The sequence below is a fragment of the Rhodotorula toruloides genome, assembly GCF_000320785.1.
Source record: "Rhodotorula toruloides NP11 unplaced genomic scaffold Scaffold19, whole genome shotgun sequence".
Classification (NCBI taxonomy): Eukaryota; Fungi; Basidiomycota; class Microbotryomycetes; order Sporidiobolales; family Sporidiobolaceae; genus Rhodotorula; species Rhodotorula toruloides.
The window spans coordinates 66,308-83,240 of record NW_015622979.1 but is presented as its reverse complement, the minus strand read 5'-3'; the positions used below and the strand labels follow the sequence as shown (position 1 = coordinate 83,240).

General features: G+C 62.5%; 6 protein-coding genes across 6 annotated transcripts; 4 read left to right on the top strand and 2 right to left on the bottom strand.

The window, feature by feature from the left end:
• Positions 1–195: 195 nt before the first annotated feature.
• RHTO_02526 (uncharacterized protein) lies at positions 196–3,275 on the top strand (the record flags this gene model as incomplete). The annotated part of the gene is made up of 10 exons (XM_016416200.1): positions 196–238; positions 300–370; positions 442–1,089; positions 1,147–2,056; positions 2,139–2,251; positions 2,310–2,540; positions 2,598–2,639; positions 2,696–2,843; positions 2,904–3,010; positions 3,069–3,275. The coding sequence occupies 10 exons, from the start codon at positions 196–198 to the stop codon at positions 3,273–3,275; spliced, it is 2,520 nt and encodes an 839-aa protein (XP_016271697.1).
• A 604-nt stretch (positions 3,276–3,879) lies between these two features.
• RHTO_02525 (WD repeat protein) lies at positions 3,880–8,049 on the top strand (the record flags this gene model as incomplete). Its single annotated transcript, XM_016416199.1, has 6 exons — positions 3,880–4,798; positions 4,860–5,047; positions 5,114–7,201; positions 7,255–7,533; positions 7,593–7,654; positions 7,710–8,049. The coding sequence occupies 6 exons, from the start codon at positions 3,880–3,882 to the stop codon at positions 8,047–8,049; spliced, it is 3,876 nt and encodes a 1,291-aa protein (XP_016271696.1).
• A 118-nt stretch (positions 8,050–8,167) lies between these two features.
• RHTO_02524 (protein of ketopantoate reductase family) lies at positions 8,168–9,991 on the bottom strand (the record flags this gene model as incomplete). Its single annotated transcript, XM_016416198.1, has 6 exons — positions 8,168–8,208; positions 8,267–8,749; positions 8,859–9,516; positions 9,580–9,774; positions 9,892–9,907; positions 9,966–9,991. The coding sequence occupies 6 exons, from the start codon at positions 9,989–9,991 to the stop codon at positions 8,168–8,170; spliced, it is 1,419 nt and encodes a 472-aa protein (XP_016271695.1).
• A 133-nt stretch (positions 9,992–10,124) lies between these two features.
• On the top strand, positions 10,125–11,503 carry RHTO_02523 (chalcone-flavanone isomerase; the record flags this gene model as incomplete). Its single annotated transcript, XM_016416197.1, has 6 exons — positions 10,125–10,329; positions 10,406–10,635; positions 10,701–10,821; positions 10,908–11,020; positions 11,103–11,222; positions 11,324–11,503. 6 exons carry the CDS (start codon positions 10,125–10,127, stop codon positions 11,501–11,503), a joined length of 969 nt encoding a protein of 322 aa, XP_016271694.1.
• Positions 11,504–11,679: 176 nt separating this feature from the next.
• On the top strand, positions 11,680–12,531 carry RHTO_02522 (lactoylglutathione lyase Glo1; the record flags this gene model as incomplete). The annotated part of the gene is made up of 5 exons (XM_016416196.1): positions 11,680–11,725; positions 11,789–11,862; positions 11,924–12,006; positions 12,065–12,158; positions 12,223–12,531. The coding sequence occupies 5 exons, from the start codon at positions 11,680–11,682 to the stop codon at positions 12,529–12,531; spliced, it is 606 nt and encodes a 201-aa protein (XP_016271693.1).
• A 130-nt stretch (positions 12,532–12,661) lies between these two features.
• RHTO_02521 (cell polarity protein) lies at positions 12,662–16,576 on the bottom strand (the record flags this gene model as incomplete). Its single annotated transcript, XM_016416195.1, has 8 exons — positions 12,662–13,030; positions 13,096–14,378; positions 14,481–14,802; positions 14,887–15,045; positions 15,161–15,775; positions 15,833–15,984; positions 16,046–16,164; positions 16,260–16,576. The coding sequence occupies 8 exons, from the start codon at positions 16,574–16,576 to the stop codon at positions 12,662–12,664; spliced, it is 3,336 nt and encodes a 1,111-aa protein (XP_016271692.1).
• Positions 16,577–16,933: the final 357 nt, after the last annotated feature.

Below are 16,933 nucleotides of genomic sequence, written 5' to 3'. Positions count from 1 at the left end.
GTGACGAGGCCATCTACGCTCACAAGGTGCGTACGCTCGCCAGACTTTCTCGAAGCTCAACCAACGCTCGTCTGGACAGGCTGTTGGCTTCGCCATCGCGGCAGGCGTCGTCTTGCAAGACCTGCTCGGCCTGTGGACGCACTTGTCGCATGCACCTGCGCGACACGGCCGTCCGCCTCCACGCGCCCTCAAGGCATGGCTTCACATGCTGCTCGGCGTGACCCTCATCGTCGCAGGCGTACGTCCGCGCCGTTCTCATCCTCTAGTGCGAGCGCTGACTCGTACCTCCGAGCATGCAGTTCGTGCAAGTCAACTTGGGCTTGGAACGGTACGGCATCACGGACGGAGCGATCCGTTGGGCTTACTTCGGGTGCGCACGCGGGTCTCACATCTCTCGACCGAGAAAGATCAAGCTGATGCAATTTCTGATGCGGCCTGCAGGTGTCTGGGCGTGTGGGTACTGGCTTACTTCGGGTCCCTCGCCGTCTCGCTTGCGAGGCCTGCCTCGCGCCCGTCGGCGCCACCGCACCACCACCGCCATCGACGAAAGAAGCGCCGGCCGGTAGTGAGGAAGCGGCGCCGGAAGAAGAAGCGGAGGAGGCGGTACGACAGCTCGTCGTCGGAGGACGAGTACGAGTCGGACGACAGCTCGAGCTCGGGGTCGAGCGCGAGTTCGAGCGGGTCGAGCAGCAGGAGCAGCGGGAGGAGTCGGAGGCGTTGAGAAGCGCGAGGGATTGGGCGCAGGAGAACAGCAGCAGGGGGCGGAGATCTTCGCAACAACGCTTGACATCTGGAGCGGTGCGGGGTCGGTTGAATGCCGGAGATTCCGGTCTGCCAGGTCAGCCCTGTCGACCGTTGCAGGGGTGCAGCATCGTCCAAGTGGGCGACCCTTCTTCCTCGACCGTGCACTCGCTTCAGCCGCCTTATCCCTTCCCTTCTTCGGATGCGCCCGTCGATCCAGCCGCGACAACCTACCATGCGACTGGCATTCCCTATCAACCGCAGCTCTATCCAACTCTTCCTTCCGCCTCTTCCTTGCCTTCCGCCTCTCGACCGGTTTCAGCCGGACTCGACCAGACTTTCTCGATCGTCAGTCCGCACGACGAGCTCTCATACAGCCAGATTGACAATGACTCGTCCTCACAGTTGCCGAACCCGTCTCTTCCCGTACCCTCGCTCCCGCCGCCTCTGCCCAGTTCTTCCAGCCTGCCCTTCCGTTTGCCCGCGGAGCAGCCGTCCTCTAGCACCCTACAAAGCGACCTGTTCGCCTCGAAGCGGACTCGACGAGCGTCTTCAGCTGCGACAGCGACGGGGATGAATCTCCCAGCCGCACTCGGTCAAGCAGGCGACATGGTCAAGGCCAACTCGAACCCGAACAAGAAGCTCACGGTCGACCTTCCCGCCGTCTGCGTCGTCTGCTCGGAACCGATCGCCCGCCTCATCTGTCGCGGCAAGCGGGCAGAGCTGAACGTCCCACATGCGGCGGCCTTCACCTGCCTCCGCTGCTGGGAGTCGTCAAACGAGGCGTCGCCTATGGCCGAGTACTCCCCCGAAACTACGACCACCGCCCTTCCCGCCGAAGACGCCGGCTCGCCCCCCGTCGCCGGTCCTTCCCGCCGCCCCTCCGTCGCCCGCGCCAAAGGCCCTTCCTTCCGCCGCCGCAACAAGCGGCTCGACGACCGCTCGACGCCCACCGCCTGCGACGTCTGCTTGCGCGACATCGCAGTCGGCGGCGTCCTCCCTCTCCCGCTCGACGACCCTCCCCCTCACGCCAGAATCGCCTTCATGATCGAAGTCGTCTGCTCGTCTTGCGACTCGCGCTACCGACGATGCACAGATTGCGGCGGAGGAGGCGGAGCACGCGCAGGGACGGGAAAGTGGCGCTCGAAAGAGCTGTTTGTCCAAAACCGCAAGACTTGCGTCCTGAATCATCAGCGGCTTGGGGCGTTTCCGGCGATGGAGTATAGCGTGTGGAGGAATACGGAGATTCCGAGGGACGAGGTGGACGAGTTGTCGGCGCAGTTGAAGGCGTTGTTCATCAACGCCATGCTCGCAGGTGCGCAGCGACCTTCCCAACTGCGGCTCAAGGCTTCGCGTTTGCTGCCCCTCCGCTGACATTTGATGGTCGCCGTCTACAGGCCTCTGCATCCCGGAGATCATGGAGCAGGACGGCGCGATCTGGACGACGTATGCGGAAGCGTCGGAACACGCTCACGGCGGCTGGTTCGGCTTCGACCCGATCCTTCGCAACGTGCGTGCTCCTCAGCGCCTCTACTTTCTCCCAAGCTTACTCGAGATTGATGCTGCAGGACATCGAGTCGACGCACAACATCCGCCGCTACCTCGCCTTGCGGACTTGCACGCCCAACCTGCGCAAGACCAGCAAGCCGACCAAGTCGAAGGCGTCGGATGCCTCGACTTCCGAGTCGCCTGAAGACGTGCGAGGGCTGCCGCTTCCGCCGATTGGTAGCGGCTCGAAGGGGGGCACGATCTTGAAGGAGGGGAGGGAGATTGCAGGATTCGTGCTGGCGGAATCCGAGGTGCGCCGCGAGCCAGTCCTCAGCTGTTGACGTCGATGCTGACTTCCCGTGATACAGCTGTCGGCCGGAAGCCTCTTCCTCTCTCTCGTCTTGCCTTGGGTGCGCTCGCTCTCGGTCGCAAGCCAAGGTACCCGACTGATCCGGTGCTTTGACAGGATCCGACCGGCGAGATCTTCGACGCGACAAGTTTGATGCTCAGCTCGCTCGTCCAACGGGCGGACGCGGATATCAGGGCTTTGAACGCGGAGAAGCTGGCGAGGGGCGAGCCGGCGATCCCAAATCTGCGGCACGTCTGGACGATGCGTGCGTCCACGCTCCTCCTTTGTCTGTTAGAGCTATTTGCTGATGTCGTGCGACCTACAGTCTTCTTCAAGCCGTCGTCGAGGGTGCTTTCCTCGCTGATCAAGAAGCGCGGTTTTATGCTTCTTGAGGATTATCTCCAAGCACATCCCGATACGCCTGCCACGCTCGTGAGTCTCCTTACGTTACGTCGTTTCTTACGGAACCTGATCCGTCTCGTGCCCACAGTTTCCGCCTCACCGCCAAATCTACCTCCCTCCCGACCGCCAGCAAGGCTGGACCATCCTCGTCCGCCGTCAGCGCGAACACAGCGACGGCACCTTTCTCGACGACTGGGGCGCGCGCAGGGCGGCCGACGAGGAGCGCGGGAAGAAGAAGGAGATCCGCGCGGCGGCGGTTGCTGCGAGGGAGAGGCAGCAGCGGAACGGCGGGTGATGCGAGGGAAGATGCGTTACCGTTGCTGGGTTCCTGGTTTTGTTGAGTCAGTCCATAGACATTCGTTCAGTCGCACATACAGTCGTGGCACGAGCAGTCCATACTTTGCAGTTGTCTCGCATCTCTTCGCAACTTTCTTCGTGCTCTTCAGTGCCTGGCTGGTCAGCATCAGGCGGCTACGCTCAATAGCTTCCAGCGCGGCGAAGCCAGCGAGGGTTTAGACAAGTCGAACGGCTTGACGAGAGGGGCCTCCGCCGACTTGCCCCTTCTCACCGTCGCTCACATCGCTCGAAGCGGCCTGACTGGCTCTCGCTGGATTGCAAAGTGCTGTCTTGACGCGCTAGAACGACTTCCGACTCGCCCGAGATCTCCTTCACCCACCTTGTCCCTCATCACTCGCCGAATCCCCCACCAGACTTGCAACCGGACACAGCGGCTGGCGAGGCGTGGAGGATCCCAGATTGGCGTGTCAGTGAGTCCACACTCTCTACGTGTCGGTATGAAGCAGCATGAGCGTCTCGCTGGGTTCAGAAGCAGCTCCCACCCCGCTTCGGTATCGCCGTCTGACGGTTTGCTCTCCAGCCTTCAGCGACCATACGGCACGATGATACCACCTCCTCCTCCACGACGAGTCTCTTACGTGATCCCGACGCCGACCGCTCCTCCACCCCTTCTCGCTCTCCCTCCTCTCTCCGTACCCAGACGAGGGGAAACGACGCCTCTCTTTTCCTTCACCGGCGAGTATGCAGTCCAGTCCCGACACAAATACTCGCAAGGCGACGACGCCCATCCTCGACATCGCCTCGCCGTGCAGGCACTCGCCCTCGACTTTTCTACACCGCTCTCGCATCCCGACGGAACGGATGGCGAGCACGAGACGCCTGGCGGCATCTTGTACACAGGAGGAAGAGACGGCTTGTTGTGCTCCTGGGAACTGGGCTTGCCGACGAAGGCGCGGAGACGGCCGTACGGACGAGGGGACCTTGAGGACGAGGAGGACCTGGCGGACAGCGACGACTTCGATGACGTTGTTGCCGCGACAAGCGCACTTGAGCTCGAGGGCGTCGAGCCTCGGCGGCCCAGCAAAGCGCGAGCCTTTTCGACTTCGACGGCCGCCACGGGTCGACTGTCTTTGCGAAACGGTCAGACGAACGGCGACAGTCCGCCAATCCCGCATCAGGACCGATGGCAGATCGACGAAGACGGTCTGAAGCGACTGAGCTCTCCGCCAAAAGCCCGCTTTCACCAGTGCATCCAGTCTCACACGGACTGGGTCAACGACATTGTCCTCGCCAACTACAACCGCACGCTCGTTTCCGCCTCTTCCGATTCTCTCGTCCTCGCCTGGAACCCGCATTCGCAAGATCATCAAGAGCAACTCACGCCTACGCCCATTGGACGACACGCCGACTACGTTCGATGCCTCGCGACTGGGCGGGACTCGACCTGGGTGGCAAGCGGAGGCTTCGACAGGAAGATCAAGCTCTGGGACATTGGCGAGGGAAGGCCGAGCTCGCCGCTTGGTGCGTCTCCTCACTCCGTCTGCGGCCTGGACTGACCGCTGATCCGGCTCACTTCCCGCAGTCGAGCTTCCCAGCCCTCCTGGCTCGATCTACTCGCTCGGTACCACGCCGTCCGGCTCGCTTCTCGCAGCGGGAACGCCTGAACGAGTTGTGCGAGTCTGGGACCCTCGCTCGCAGAAGCAGGTTTCGCGACTCGGCGGTCACACCGACAACATCCGTGCCGTCCTCCTGGCTGAGGATGGGAAATGGGTGAGCCCGCTTAGTCAGCGCTCGCCCCACTCGCGGTGGATGATGCTGACCAGACTTCTCTCGCAGCTCCTCTCTGCGTCTTCCGACTCGACCGTCAAGCTTTGGTCGCTCGCCGCGCAGAAGTGCTTGCACACCTTCTCGCACCACGCGAGCGCGGCATGGTCGCTTTTCTCGCAGCATCCCTCGCTCGAGGTCTTCTACACCGGCGACCGCGATGGCAATCTCTGCAAGATTGACATCGAGGGTACGGGCGATCCGGCCGAGGGCGAGTGCATTGTCCTCGCACGAGATGGTCCCGACGATCCGAGCGACAGGACCGGCAACGAGGGCATCACGCAGATGGTCGCGCAGGATGACTGCTGGGTCTGGGCGGCGGCAGGAGGCAGCGGCGTCAAGCGGTGGAAGGATGTGCCGCGCAAGATGAACCGGTCGAGGGCGATCTTGCGCAATGCGAGGGAGAATGGCGAGTTGGCGGTCCCGGAGGATCGAGCTGTCGAGTCGCCCGTACCGCTGTCGACGTCACCTATGGCGATTGCCGCATCGCCTTCACCTACTCCTCCGTCTCCGACATCGCCGCCCTCTAGTCCCGAGCGAGAACGACCAACGCCTACAGTTTCGTTCCTCGAAGGACTCACCTCGCCGCTCAACCGAACGTCCTCCTCGCCAACTCCTCGCTTGCCGCTGACGGGACAAGGTGTCGCGCCCACGCATCGTCCGTCTTCGCTGCGCACCCCTCGTCAATCTCTCGCGTCAGCCACCCGACCTTCCTTCGACCAAAGCCTCTCGACCAGCTCTACAACCTGCTGCGACATTCCCTACGACTCCCTCGTTCCGCTGACGCTTCCCGAAGACACGTACTTCGCGCCCGCCTTCATCCGCCACTATCGCGACCCGGATGCCGCAACCATCTACTCCACCGTCTCGGGCATCTCTGGCGGTCCTCATCGCCCTCATCTCGTCGCAGCATCCTCTTCGTCCTACCGACGAGCACAGAGCATCGTCGAGACGACTCACGACGCGACGAACATCGCTCAACGCGACTACTTCGACCGCGAGTCCGCCGCCGAAGCCGTCCCTTTGCGAACGTCGCCGGACGACATGATCGAGGGCGGCTACGGCTTGATACGCAGCGAGCTGCTGAATGACCGCCAGCACGCCCTTACGCAAGATGCGGACGACGAGATCGCTTTGTGGGACATCATTCGCGGAATCTGCGTCGGTATCTTCCCCGCGAAGGACCTGAAGGACGCGCTTGCGAAGCGTCGTCCGTCCGATGCCGGATCAACGTCGGCGTTGAGCGTCGCAAGCTCAGGTGGACACGGCTACGACCTGCTCGACTACGTGCGCGAGCGGATCGAGGGCGAAGTTTCGATCGCTCCCTGGTGCAAGTGCGACACTCGCATCGGCTCCCTCACGATCCACCTCGACGAGACACGCGTCTTCGACGCGGAAGCCTACATCGACGAATGCGGCGTCGGCCCCTCCGACGACTTCCCGCCCGACCACCGCCTGTCGCTCGGCAAGTGGGTCCTGCGGCAGCTCTTTGATGGCTTTATTGAAGCCGAGATGGCGCTGCGGGCGCCCACAGGTGCTCCTCCGCCCAGCGCTCTGTTCGGCAACGACGCTCCGCTGGGCGACACTACCCCTACGCCCAGCTTCATCCCTCTGCCGAGCGTCACCTCTCCGCCGACCGCCCTCCCGAAGGGCTCTCGAACACCCGGCATGACGATCGCGCTCGCCACGCCCGCCACCAAGCGAGCCGTTCTGCCCGACTTGCCACCTCTCGCCATTCCGCCGACTTCGCCTCGTAATCACGGCGCGGAGCTTGAGCCGATCCCGCAATCGCCTTTCGTACAGACGCCGGTACCTGCCGGTGGCCGTACGCCGACGCTCGACCGCCCAGAGGGCGACTACTTCTCGCTGCGCCCGTCCGTTCCGCCTGACTCGGCCACGTCCGCGCCGCTCGCCTCGCCTACGATGAGCTCGCGGACAAGCGAGCCACCAACGCCGAACGCCACCAGCGTACCGCTGCCCACGCCGGGAGGCACCCTCATGGGTCGGCTTCGCTTCCTCGGGAAGAACTCGAAGAAGGCATCGGCACAGGCCGACTCTCAGCCTGCTGCAGCTCCTGTTCTCCCGCCTGTCGTTCATGACGTGAGCACCTGAGTCTTCGTCCTCAATCTCCTGCTGACGCAACCGTACTGCAGGGACGCTCGCTGGAAGAGCAGCAACAGCAGCAGATCCTCGACACCGTCTTCGCGCGTCCGCTCGCGCCCTGCCCCTTCGTGGAGGCGCCGCCCATCCAATACGCTCCCGACATGGCGATCATCATCTCGGAGGAGACGGGCGACGCCTGGAGCGTCAAGTACCGCGGTCTCGTCGGCACGAGCTACGAAGACATGGGCGTCCTCGAGCAGAAGGCTCCGCTGTGGCTACTTGACTTCTTGCTTGGGAATCGCATTCCGGCGAAGGAGCCAGTCAAGGTGGTGCGTGCATACCGAGTCTGATCCGCCGCAAAGCAAGAGCTGACCTCGCGTACCCGCAGTCGTTCATCTTGCAGCCATGGAAGGGCGAGGGATACCAGAGCTTGCCAGAGCTGCCCAACAAGTGCGTTCTATGCTCTCCCCGGCTCCCGAACGTCCACTGACAGCATCTCTCGCAGCAACGCCCGGCTCACAGCGAACCGCAGTCTCCGCGTACACAAGGTCTGCAGCTACGTCGCCGACAAGCTCGACTTGCGCCGACCTTCTCGCGCTCCGTCGATCATGGACGGCGGCGCTGCATCAGCCGAGCCGAGTGCGCCGCAATCACCTGCACCGGCGGTCGGGTTCACCCTCTACGGCGACGTGTTCAATCCAGAGAAGGAGATCGAGATCCTCGTCAATGGCGAAGTCTTACCGACGAACGTGACGCTCGCAACGGTCCGGCATTGTATGTGGAAGAGCGGCGGCGATGTTGTCTTTACTTACCGCTCGAAGAAGCACTCGCCGGACGAGGAGTAGCGCCTGTAGATTCTGGTCGGAAGTCTGGCAACGCAGTCTGTTGATCGTCCCTCTCGCTGCAGAGCCCACAAGATTTGGGTCGAACGCTTGTAGTGCAACTTTGCTTCTCGCCGATTGCTCAGATGTTCTTCGAGTCGGCACGAACGGGCTTGCCCGGGACTGTCGAAAGCAACCTGTCAGCATGAGCAGATTAAATGAGGTCGGCGAGAGCACGCACTCTTGTCCCGCCAGCCGGCCATCTCGACGCTCCCCTGCTCGTGCTCGGGCAACTCCGCCTTCTTGACCGCCCGCTCCCACGCCTTCCTGCCTGCTGCTCCGAGTCCCGCAACAGCAGGTGGCCTCGAGAGCCAGTTCTTGATGTGCTCCTGATAGGTCGCGGAGGACGAGTACGCGCGGATGGCCAAGTCCTGCTGGATCTTCAGCGCCGAGTACGCCATGTCGAGTCGAGGTGTCGGGACACCCTTTGCACGTGCACGATCAAGCAGCGAGCCAATGATGGGCTCAAGCTCCATCGGACGCCCGGCTTCGGCGTCCAAAAGCATCGACGGCTTGAAATTGTAGGACGACTCGAACGACTCTTTCGCTAGGTCGCCTTCGGTAGGGAAGCCGTAGGACGGGTCGCTGCGCTGCGGACTGAAGGGAGTGTTCGGGTCGGAGTGCTGAGACGGGCGCTGGTAGTTGTTGATCGTGATCTTGATGGCTGCCAGGGGAGGTGCGCAGTGTCAGCGAGGGTGGGTGAGGAGAAGGCGAGACGGCGGAGAAAAGAGAAAGGCGCGAGTGGGAAGGAGGACCGCGAGAGGCGAACTCACCCTCGTCGACGCAGCGCAGCGGCAAGACGTCCTCCTGGTATCCCCACGCCCGCGCGACGTACATGACCTCCAGCATCGTCCGCCGCACAACGGGAAGGGTGTAGGGAAGAACGGCGGGGTCTACCGCCTGAGACACCGTGCACCGCGAGAGGGTGCAAAGGGACGAGAGGGCGGCGTTCCACAAGTTCTTCTCGTAGCGCTTAGACTGGATGTCATCGACGACGACCGCCGTTCCTCCGCCGTTGTTGATCAAGTCGGCGAAGACCTTCAGTCGCCGCTTGCCCTCCTCGAGACGCTCGGGACCGTCAGGCCCCTTGCGATAGCCGTGAGGGTCGCCGAAAGCGTCCTCAACCTGCTCACCCTCGACAGGTTCGCTTCCTTCGCCAGTATAGAGGCCCATGATGAGCTTCTCGAGCATGCCGTGCGTGACGCGTCCTCCGGGCTTCAGGTTGGCTCCGATCCACGCGACGACGGAGATGATGGGAATGGACGGGTAAGCGGATGCGAGAGGGTGCTCGATGCCGATGCCGTTCTGGATCAGGACGACGCAAGGTCCGTCTTCGAGGTCGACGGTGTCTTGCGCATGCCGGGATTCGAGGAAAGGGGCGAGGACGGAGGCGGTGGGGAGGAGGTCGGGAAGAGCCTTGGTGGAGCAGATCTGCCAGCGACAAACAGTCAGTACGCATACAAACAGAGCGAGAGAAGGAACCGCGGGACGCACGATATACTTGTAGGCGCGGTCATTCGCCTCGTCGGCGTCCCTCACAAGCCTGTACGGCTTCCACCCGCTAATCTCGCCGTACTTCTCCGACTCGATGCGGATGCCGTTCGACATCTCGTCGTACGAAGAGCGGGCGATAGCGGTTACCCGGACGTTCGAGTTCTGGGAGAGAACCCACCCGTAGACGGTGCCAACCTGCAAGTGATCCTCTTCAAGGGTGAGTCAAGTGTTCGTAAGGCTCTTCAGGCGTCAGCGAGCCCTCCTCGCTGCGTATGCGAGATGCAGTCGCCGTTCGGAGAGTGAGGCACTCACCGCACCGAAGCCGACACTGCGAACGAGAGCAAGCCGTGAGTGGGTTTGCTGAGCTCATCGTGGAATGTACGCACATGAGAATGTCGATTGGGCTGCTCATTGTGCCAGTCTGAGCGAGTTGGACCGTAAGTGATGAGGCCGAGAGCGAGACGAGGTCGACGAGGGAGAACGAGGGTCAGCACACGACTGTTTGCGCTCGCTAGACCAGCTGGAACTGGACAGACACACTCAGCATGCTCGCACGACAGGCCACTCGCACCCTGCGCTTGCCGCTCTCGAAACCGCCTCTTCCTCGCCCCACACCCCCATGTCGCTCGCTCGCGACCGTCTCGCGGGCAGCACGACCCACGCAGGTGCTATGGAAGGTCGTGGGACTGCTCGGAGGAGCCGCACTGGCCTACACGGCGTGGCAGGTCAAGCCAGAGTGGGTGCCGATACGTACGTTCATTCAGTTCTTCCGTCGAAGCTGTCAGAGGGTCCTATTGGACGCTGAACGTCCTTTCTTCACTCGCAGAGCAACCGCTCCACGCCGACGCACCCGCTCCTGTCGGGATCTACACGGACCCGACCACGTCGACTCCCTTCCCTTCTCGCCTTACCTCGCCTGACGGCACGCAACTGAGGCTCGTTGGGACGGGCGTGCGCACGGTGTCATTCTTGAACATCAAGGTGTACGCTGTCGGGTTCTACGTGAGCGAGCAAGAGTTGCAGTGGGCGAAGGATGGGAAGATTGCCGGATGGGAGGTGCGTTGTCTCGTCTCCAGCTTACCCCGTCCCGTATACACCGCTCAGGAGGTCTCCGAACGCAGGGCTTTACCCCTGAGCGCCTCATCCCACCCTTCGGCATTCCTTCAGGCGAGCCTGACCGCCCCAAGGGCGAGCTGTTGATGGAAAGCTTGCTGGAGAAGGCGGACGCGGCGATAGTCATCAGTGCGTCCATTCCACGGCTGCTTTCCTCCGAAGAAGCATGATTCGACCGAGCGATTCATTTGTGCTGACCTTAAGTCGCCCGGCAGTCCCCCTTCGCAATACCTCCCTCCCTCACCTGCGCGACGGCTTCACTCGCGCCATCACCGCTCGCATGCAAGTCCCTCGCGTCTCGAACGAGTTCACTGATAACATGAGCGAGGTGCGGAGCTGTCCTGCCCATCTTCGTCTGCCGCGTTCTTCCAGAAGGCTTCGCTAATTCGGTCCATTTGGGCGCCTCACAGCGGACCGGCGCCGCTCTCGTCGAGTTCAAGAGCTTCTTCCCGTCCAAGACGCTGCAGAAGGGCCTGCCGCTCGAGGTCTACTATTCTGCGCGCGACCGGACGGCGCTCTTCCAGATCAGGGTGCGTCAACGCTTTCGCTGTTTGGCACCGCATCTCTCCTAGAGACATGTCATGGGCTGCGTGCGCTTGTGAACGACCGCTAATGGGTTTTCTGTCCGCAGAACGAGCAGTCTCGGAAACCGGAAGTCCTCGGCACCCTCCGCGAACCGCTTCTCGCGCGGGAACTCATCGTCTCCTACTTCTCCGACACCGCCGCACCCTCTCGCGAACTCGTCACGTCGAGCGCGATGGGTTTCTCAGGCGAAGCGAGGGGAGAGCCGGGCGACAGGGGTGCGGCGTAGCGAAGAGAAGAGGTGGGGGAGGTCAACTCGCCCCCACACGGATCCAGGACGTTGCGCTCCGCTTTATCTGCTCGCGCCCATTCCCGCTCGTGCTGCTCTCTCGCTTGCATTCTCCGCTTCTCGTCGCCTGCTCTCTTCCTCGCTCTACTCCTGCTCCCGCTCTTGCGCTGTCCGACATGGCTGTCCACTACACTTCGCTCGCCGGCGAGCCTGGTCAACATAGTGCGTTGCGTCTCTCCTTGGCTGCGGTGGCAAATGTTTTGCTGACGGGCTTGGATCCTGCAGACATCGGCAACGATGCCCCTCGACCAACCGAGACGAAGGGAATCCATCTACACCATCTTTGCCTGCGGATCAAGGTCCGTCTTCGCGCTCGCTCCAACTCCTTCAGCTCATTTGCTGATATTCTCTACCTCACAGGACCCGAAAATCACGCTTGCTTTCTTCCGCGAAGTGCTCGGCATGCGGACGCTCTTCACTTACAACGCTGGCTCGTTCTCGATGTGCGCCCGCGTCCTCCTTCTCCGATCGCAACAGTCGCTCACCCTTTTGTTGCGTCAGCTACTACATGTACCACGGCGACGAACAGAACGACGAGACGGAGAAGGTGTGGGCTGACTTTCCGAATCAGAAGGGACTTGTCGAGCTCATCCACGTTCGTCCGACCTTTTCATCACCTTTCTGCTCGTTCGCAAGGATGACACACATCTTACTCGCAGCGCCACGGCTCGGAGAACGAGGACTTCAGCTACGCCTCCGGCCACCACCCTACCGAGCCTGCGATGTCTGGCTTCGGCCACCTCGGCCTGATCGTTGACGACGTCCCCGCACTCGTCCAGCGAGCAAAGAAGTACGGCTGCAAGATCATCAAGGAGCAGGGCGTGTCGAGTGCCGAGACGGTCGGATGGCCAAACGGGACGCCGCAGCCGATTCAGGCGTACAACGAGCTGTACTCGAACATGGCCATGATCGAGTCGCCGGACGGCTACTGGTTCGAGTGCGTGCCGAGGGTGCTGGAGAAGCACTAGGTGCAGCGCGGGAGGGACCATTCTCGGGCGATAGAAGGGCTGTGTGTCGATATTATGCAACTACAGGGTCTACTGTGCACGATCGAGGTATCCTACAACTACGTGACGAGTTCGTAAGAGAGGAAGGCGTCTAAATGCCTGACTCCGACGGGAAGAGGAAGAGGGAGAGCTGCTTGAGGCTCTTTGCGACACCAAAGCTCGCCGCCGCCATCGCCTGCTTCGTCTGCTTAGTGAACGCATCAGGACCCGCACCTGCTGCCTGGCTCTGCATCTCGCTGAGCTTGTCGCAGTGCGTCGTCAAGTCCTGGAGGATCGCGTCGCCCTCGTCGCGAGCGTGGTCGGGAAGCGCTTCTTGCGAGATGGCGACGATCGAAGAGACGATGGTGATGATCTGGGTAAGGTTTTCGTTGAGCTCGGAAGACTGTGCGCCGGAGCGGATGGCGGAGAGGAGCGACTGGATTGAGTGGACGATCGCTTCTGTCTGATTCTCGATGTAGGACTGTGTGGAGGAAGAATGGATGAGCATTTGTGCGGCCTCGCGAGAAGGAAGGCATCGGAACGCACCCGCAATTCTTCCGGATCCCGCTCGTGACCCCTCATCCCAGGGCTTGACGGCCCGTACCCCCCAGCGCCGTGATCCTCGCCGCCGTAAGCGTTGTCGCCGCCGCCGTACTGCTGATCTTGGTAGTGATAAGGCTGCTGCTGACCGGTGTAGCCGAACTCCGAGCTCGGGCGACCCTGAGATGGCGAGCCGTACTCAAAGGACGGACCTCGCTCGTCGTACGGCAGGTTGCCCTGGTGCTGATCCTGGAAGGACGGCGATCGCTCGTACTGTTGGTGGGATAGCGAGGGCGAGGCGGCCGACCGGCTGCTCTCGAACGACGGCTGGCGCTGGTCGTACGGATTTGGCGAGGCGTACTCTTGTCGGTCCTCGTGCGCGTACCGATCGTGCGACTGCTGCTGCGGACTTGCGAACGAGTGCGTCGAGTCCGTCGCCATGCTCATCGCAGTCGTGCCTGATTCTCGCTCCTTGCCCTTCGCCTCGGACGCAAGCGTGTCGACGCTGTTGCGCTTGTTGCCCGAGATGCCGATCGCCTCGAGGGCATGCTTGACGCTCCCGCCGCCGAGGAGACTCGACATTCCGCCGCTCAAGTAGCCCTTGTCCTTCCTCTCCGCTTGCGAAGGGGTCGGCGAAACGGCTCGCTCCTTGGCGGGAGGTGCCGGAGGAGCGGGTGACGAAGATGCGGGAACGGGAATCGAGATCGTGTCGTCCTCGCCCTGCGCAGGTGCGTCTTCGTGAAGAGGCGGCATGGGCTCGCGCGTGAAACTCGGTCCGCCGTTGCGGAAGGATCCGCCGCCAAACGCCGCTGAGGGGTCGAGACTGTCGCGTCCGCGAGCTGAGGACCCGCCGGTCGTGCGTCGAATCTTCAGTATCCGAACGAGCTCGACCACCGTGGTGGCGAGGTGGCTCGCTGCGGCATCGACGAGCGAAACGGGCGAGACGCCGAACGAGGTTGCGTGGTTCTTGACGGCGGTCATGAGGTTCGACAGGGTCGCATTGATCTTCGCTTTGAGCGACTCGACGAGGTCTTGGTCGGAAGGCGGAAGAGAGGCGAGGCGAGAGTGAGGGATGGCCTGGACGTCGACGTCGATCTTCTCGCAGGCATTGACGACGGCGCGAGCTGCTGGCAGAATAGATGTCGGCTCCTTCGATCGAGCAGCCTGCAACAGGTCGTCGATCGAGGTCTGGAAGGCGGCAACGGAGGTGTCGTTGATCAGGCCGTCGGACGAGGCGGGCATATAGTCGGCGTCGACGCTGATCGACGAGCTGAACAGTTGGGAGGTAGCTGTGTGGGTAGACAGTGGTCAGTCGATTTCCTCGAAGAATGCGAGCGTACGTGCGGGTCGAAAGAACTGTGCGCAGATAGCAAGTCAGGAGAGCGACTGACCCTTGACGTTCCGCAGCTCGAGCTTGACAGCCTGCCATCTCTCCTTCCAAGTCTTCGCCTCGTCCTCGGCCTTCTCTCGCCCCTCCTTCTCGCGCTCAACCTCAGCCTGCAGTTCATCCGCTCGCTCGCTGACCTGTCGGATCTCGTCGACGAGCGAGGAGACTTCGCCGCGTAGCTCGGAGGCGAGTTCTTCGGCTTCGTGTAGGCGAGTGCCGAGTTGCGCATCGGAGGACGAGGACGTGGGCGAGCGAGAAGCGGAAGAACGGAGGGTTTCGTTCTCTTGCTGTAGGGAGCGGAGGCGCGAGGACTGCTCGTCGAGGCGCTGCAAACCGGAATCAACGAACCTTGATTAGCTTCTCCCGCTCGACACGACGGGTGCACTTGACGCGTGCGAGCTGCAACGCACCTGTTCCAGCTGCCTCCTCTCGCCCTCCCACCTGTTCCCATCGTCCCTTGAGGCCTTCAACTCGTCATTCTCGCGCTCGAGCTCCGAAACGCGGTTCTGCAGCATCGTGAGCTTGTACTCGTACGACGAGCGGATCTTGTCGAGCGGCTCGCCTTCCCACTGTTCGAGTTGAAGTCAGCCTCGGTGATCATGATACCTCCGGCTCACGAAGCAGCGTGTGCGATGCCATTCAGACATGCCCATGCGGCACGGGGACGAGGCATTCACGACTCACCGACCTCCTCCCTGCCTCGCTCGCGCCCGCCTGACTCCCCGCGTACCCACCGAAGAACCTCCCATTCGTGCCCACACTGCTCGCCTCGCTTGCTCGGTTCAGCGCCGAGCCAGCTCCCGCACTGCTCTGCAGCGACTGCATCCCGCGGTCTTCGTGGCCGCTCAGAGGCGGCGATCGCAAGGAGGCCGAAGCAGGTCCACCGCCTGAACCGTAGTTGAAGCCCCCAGTCGTGCTCGACGCGGAAGCGGGCGGTACGTTTCCAGAAGTCGTATGCGCGTGGGCGGGATCAGCAGGTGAAGTCGGGCCGCTGGACGGTTGTGAAGGGCCGCGATGGACGGTAGGCGAAGGAGAGGGGTCTTCGACGACCATGGTCGACTTGTTCGGCACGACGACATCGTTCCCTGCTGGAACGGTGATGGGCGGCGGGATGTGAGCGGAAGAGAGGGCGGGAGAGGCGGCTGCGGACGTCGGTGTTGGCGCACGGCGGTCTGCAGTAGGCGGAGGAGAGGAAATCGAGGATGGACCGGGCTTGGCGCTCGTCGAGGTGAGCGAGTCGGCGCGGGAGATGGGTGAGGAATAGCCGCCGGTAGGAGTCGAGTAGGGAAGGCTGGCGTTCTGCGGGTCACGATACCATCAGCCTGTCACAGCTTGAGACTCGACGAGACGACGCACATCCTCGTCCGCAAACTCGGGGTACCGCCTGTCCAGCTCGAAGTAGACGTCGCTCGCGAGATCCCTGAACCGCAGGAGCGGAAGTGTTGCGAGTTTCTGGCGCGCCTGGTTGCGCTTCGGGTGGAAGTCGGGGCGGACGGCGAGGAATGGTTCTGCGAGCGGTAGACAGGTCAGTCAGCGCATCCGCGAGAGAAGGGAAGGGCGAAAACGTACGCTGTCCCGGTTGACCGCCGTTCGAGTCCTCAATCCTCCGCATCAGCTCGTCGTACACATCCGTCGATAGCTCCTGGAACTGCTGCCTTGTCAAGCGAGTGAGTTTTTCGCGGGCATTCCTGCGGACGCGGAAAGATGCAGGTGAATTCGGAGATTCTGATGATAGAATGCACGTCGTCGTTTCCGATAGAGTCGGAGGATCCGATGGACTCACGACCGAGTGCTTCCGCCTGCGAGCGCGCCCTGCTCGTGCAGCCACCCTTTCAGAGCCGTGTAGTGCGTCCGGGCGACCTGCTTGCTCTGCTCGAGCGTCAAAGCCGGCGGCTTGTTTGCCGATCCACCCGCAGGAACCTGCACGGCAGCCGGTGGTTGAGGAGCGGGTCTCGGCTGCTGTTGCTGCGAGGGAGGAAGGGGACCTGCTCCCGGTTGCTGAGGAGGCTGTTGGCGGTACGGGTATGCGTCCTGCGGTGCTGGGCCGGGTGCGGGCGGGTTCTGAGGGCGAGGTCCGCCCTGTGCGCCGCGGAAAGACATCCTTCGCGAGGCAGTCTGAGCCCGTCGAGACGAGCGAGATGAAGATGCGAGGTTGGTGGGGCAGGAGAAGATGCGAGTCTGTCGAGGGGGGTTGCGCGTGTCGTGCGCGTCTGTCTAGCGTCTGGACGAGTCTCTGCAGCTGCGCACGCCCAGCACGAGGGACCTCAGCGATGAGAGCTGTGTGCAAGCGGACGAAGAGGAGGCGCGACCACAACAAGGCGACCACAACTCGCTCAGAGTAAGGCGGGAGAGTGTGCATCGTCAGCAGTACTTTACGCACTGGATTATCCCGTCGTCGCCTGATTTAACACGAGGAAGCGGGATCCGCTCCTCGTCGCTATCCCAGCTCATCTCTGC